This window comes from Nelumbo lutea, chromosome 2, assembly GCF_056320005.1.
Source record: "Nelumbo lutea isolate HS-2025 chromosome 2, American lotus-T2T, whole genome shotgun sequence".
NCBI classification, from domain to species: Eukaryota; Viridiplantae; Streptophyta; class Magnoliopsida; order Proteales; family Nelumbonaceae; genus Nelumbo; species Nelumbo lutea.
In genome coordinates, this window is record NC_142685.1 from 89,769,741 (window position 1) to 89,773,699 (window position 3,959).

The following is a 3,959-nucleotide window of genomic DNA, read 5'->3' on the forward strand; positions in this document are numbered from 1 at the left end:
AGGTTAGATACTCTCTGTGGGAACGATCTTTACTCGCACTACAACATTTGTTTAAGGAGTATAGGTTTTATTTTTGGCTGCCTACGACAACACACCAAATTTTGGCCCTGTTGCCGGGGAGTTTTTCTAATCGGTTTTTGTGCTTATTGTGATAATTGTTTTCGTTCTTGAAACTTTTGAAAAAAAAATATATAGATCACTTTGATAGTTTGTGTTTTAGCGTAGAATATTTTCTATTTTATTTATTTATTTATTTTCATCATTCTAGATTTTTTTTTATTGTATGTTGTTCATGGGTTATTAGGGTTTCCTTGATTTATGCCTGTAACTTGATTTTTTAAGCAAGGTGATTTGTAGTACGATCCAAAAATAGAGGGAACTTTGCATAGGTTATGGAGGGAAGCTTGGAGTAATTCTGAAGAGAATGATCCAGCTTTTGATTCCCTATCTATTAGCAGTTATGATTTGAGAGAGGAGAAAATTATGGATGGAAATCGAACTCTGAAAGAGCTTGCTGCCCCTGATTTGAATCAACAATCCTTCTGCATAACATTTCCTATTTTAGATGTTGATGCTACTTTTGAATTAAAATCTAGACTGATACAACTCTTGCCCACTTTTCATGGTCTTGCAGTTGAGGATCCTCACAAGCATCTAAAGGAGCTTCATGTGGTATGCACGAGTATGAAACCCACGGGGGTGACTGAAGAACAAATTCAATTAAGAGCCTTTCTGTTTTCTTTGAAGGATTCGGCTAAGGATTGACTCTATTATCTACCCTTCGGGAGCATTACCACATGGAACAGGATGAAGAGGTTATTTTTGGAGAAGTACTTCCCAACTTCAAGGGTGACAACATTAGAAAAGAAATTTGTAGTGTAAGGTAGTACAACGGGGAGTCCCTACATGAATACTGGGAACATTTTAAAACATTATGTGCAAGCTGCCCCCATCATCATATTACTGAGCAACTACTTATCCAGTATTTCTATGAGGGTCTTCAACCCACTGATAGGAGCATGATTGGTGCTGCTAGTGGAGGAGCTTTAGTGGACAAAACTCCCAAGGCCATGAGGAACTTGATTGCAAATAGGGCGGCCAATTCTCAACAATTTGGCTATAGACTTGAACATCCATCAAAGCATGCTAATGAGGTAAATATCTCCTCCCTTGAACAACAAATTGTGAGTCTAACTTCTCTTGTTCGTCAAATGGCTATAGGTAATATGCAAACGGTGAAGGCTTGTGGGATATGTTCGGTAATAAGGCATCCAATCGATATGTGCCCAACTCTTCAAGAGGAGCCCATTGAGCAAGTGAATGCGACAGGTGGTTTTCTGGGGCAACCGCAAAGGAAATATGATCCCTATTTGAGCACGTATAATCCAGGATGGAGGGATCATCCCAATCTCAGCTATGAAAATCCGCAAAACTGCTCGACTTTCCAGCAATATCAGCCGCACCCCCCTAGACAACAGCTGGCCCAAACTACTAATTCTGGTATGTCTTTAGAGGATACTGTTAAATCTCTTGCCACTAACACTTTGCAATTTCAGCAGGAGATGAGGGCCAATATCTGGCAACCGTAATTAGTTGGTTAGAGGTGCAAAGTTCAAAGAAATTACCCTCTCAAACGGTTGTGAATCCAAAAGAAAATGCAAGTGTAATCGTTTTGAGAAGTGGTAAGGAGGTTGAGGCTCCAGCGAGAGTAGCCCCTGCATCGTCGAAGCAAGAAAAGGAGAAAGACATCATTCCCAATGATGATGAAGTACCCAAGCATAAGTTTCCACCTCTTTCTGATTATAAACTGTTACCTCCTTTTCCTCATGCTTTAGTAGAATTTAGAAAAGATGACCAGTTTAAAGATTTTTATGAAACTTTTCATAGATGCGAGGTAAATATTCCCCTTTTAAATGCTATTAAACAAGTACCTCGTTATGCTAAATTCCTGAAAGAACTGTGTACACATAAGAGGAAATAGAAACTGAAAGGATGTGAGAAGTTGAGAGTAGGGGAGAATGTTTCTGCAGTCATTCAATGAGAACTCATTGCAAAGTGCAAAGATCCAGGTATGTTCACTATCCCTTGCATGATAGGTAACACTAGAATTGAGAAGGCCTTGTTAAACTTAGGAGCTTCTATCAATGTCATGCCATATTCTATACATGCTTCTTTGAAACTTGGTCCTTTGAATAAAATTGGTGTTGTGATTCAATTAGCTGATAGATCTAGTGCCTATCCTAAGGGTGTAGTTGAGGATGTTCTTGTGAGAGTAAATGATTTGGTTTTCCCTACTGATTTCTACGTGCTTGATATGGATAATGGTGATCAAATCACTCCTATTTTGTTAGGAAGACCATTCTTAAAAACATCTAAGAGTAAGATAGATGTTCATAGTGGCACACTCACCATGGAATTTGATAGTGAAATTGTTAAGTTTAATATTTATGATGCCATGAAATATCCTGCTGATAATAATCATGTTTATTCTATAGATGTCATTGATTCTTCAGCACAGAAAGTCTTTGAAATTGATGGGAAAGATGGATTGAAAATTTCCATTAGTAAGCATCTTGAGAAAGAGGAGTCAACGTTGAGTGCTGATTTGCAGGAAACTATTGTAGCATTGAATGATTCTCCAAAGTTACAATAGTCAGGTAATGTTCCATATATTATGTTACCAATTTCTAATGGAAGACCTTTACCCTCTGTTTTGCAGGCCCCTATTCCAAATTAAACCCACCCATGATGTATGAAAGGGGAGAACACCAGAAGTTGCAACTACAAGAGTTAGAGGAAATTCACAATGATGCCTATGAGAATGCAAGAATTTATAAGGAAAGGACGAAGGCTTTTCTTGACAAGATGATCTCTAGGAAGGAGTTTAAAGTTGGTCAAAAAGTCCTTTACCATTCACGGCTTCGTCTGTTTCTAGGTAAGTTGTATTCTCATTGGATTGGACATTTTATTGTTACTAATGTTTTTCCTCATGGTGCAGTTGAGATTTAAAGTCCAGCAACTTCCAAAGCGTTCAAGGTGAATGGCCATAGACTCAAACATTTCTATGAAGGCTTCCAAGTAGAGAATGTGGAACAATTGGACCTTGAGGATCCGGTTTATGCTGATTAAAAAAAAAAAGGGAAGTTTGTTTTTCTTTTTTTTTTCTTATTTTTGCATTTATGTTATAGTTATTTCTGTCATTTCTTTGCATTTCACCTTACATTGGGGACAATGTAAGTTTTAAGCGTGGGGGAGGGGATTTAGGTTGCTTTTAAAATTTGATTTAGGTTGTGTTTTAATTCTGCATTTTTGAAAAAAAATAAAATATAGTTTTGCCCTTTGTTTTTGGGGTTTTTTTGTGGTTTTCAACGATTTTTTTTTAGGTTGTATATGCCATAAGCAAAATTCAATTAAACTTGAAAAGCTCATAACAGGATTAGATAAGTAATTTTCCAACTTAGAATTAATTAGTCAAGTTATTTTCCTTGAGAATGGTAGTGACTAAATCTAGTAGACAAAAGCTAGTGAGATTTTGAGCCTTTAGACTGACACATACATATCGGTCTCACTATTTTATTTCATGTGAGATATTCTTCCTTGGATTTGTTTCTCTAAAACTGGCCTTGATTCTCTTCAAGATCACATTGACACAAGCATACATGAACATGATTAAGGCCATTTTTGTTATAAGCTACATAAGTCAAATAGCCTACCCTTTGATAAATTATCCCATTTGTTGAATCCCTTTAAGCTTTATTGACCCTTGTCGTTCATTGCAAACCCAAGTTACAAGTTTTAAACCTGAGAAAAAAATAATACTCTTACCCAAGCTGTAGAACTAGTGGAGCATTACTCATCATTATGATATGCATGGATGTGCAAGTTTCAAGTGTTGGGGTGTTTGGATTCATGGTATGGTTATGAATGGTGAAATGGAACGTGTTTTCATTCTCAATTCA

General features: G+C 36.9%; 1 protein-coding gene across 1 annotated transcript; it reads left to right on the forward strand.

Annotated features, from left to right (window-relative positions):
* Positions 1-483: 483 nt before the first annotated feature.
* LOC148871782 (uncharacterized) lies at positions 484-2,653 on the forward strand. Its single transcript, XM_088970071.1, has 5 exons — positions 484-672; positions 807-883; positions 944-1,500; positions 1,560-1,961; positions 2,097-2,653. The coding sequence occupies exons 1-5, from the start codon at positions 484-486 to the stop codon at positions 2,651-2,653; spliced, it is 1,782 nt and encodes a 593-aa protein (XP_088826197.1).
* Positions 2,654-3,959: the final 1,306 nt, after the last annotated feature.

Excerpts from the sequence above, each read along its gene's own strand:
- LOC148871782 (XM_088970071.1), top strand. The coding sequence starts at position 484 with ATGGATGGAAATCGAACTCTGAAAGAGCTTGCTGCCCCTGATTTGAAT. Across the intron at positions 673-806 it reads ATCTAAAGGAGCTTCATGTG|GATGAAGAGGTTATTTTTGG; the intron begins GTATGCACGAGT and ends CACATGGAACAG. Across the intron at positions 1,501-1,559 it reads GGCCCAAACTACTAATTCTG|GAGATGAGGGCCAATATCTG; the intron begins GTATGTCTTTAG and ends CAATTTCAGCAG.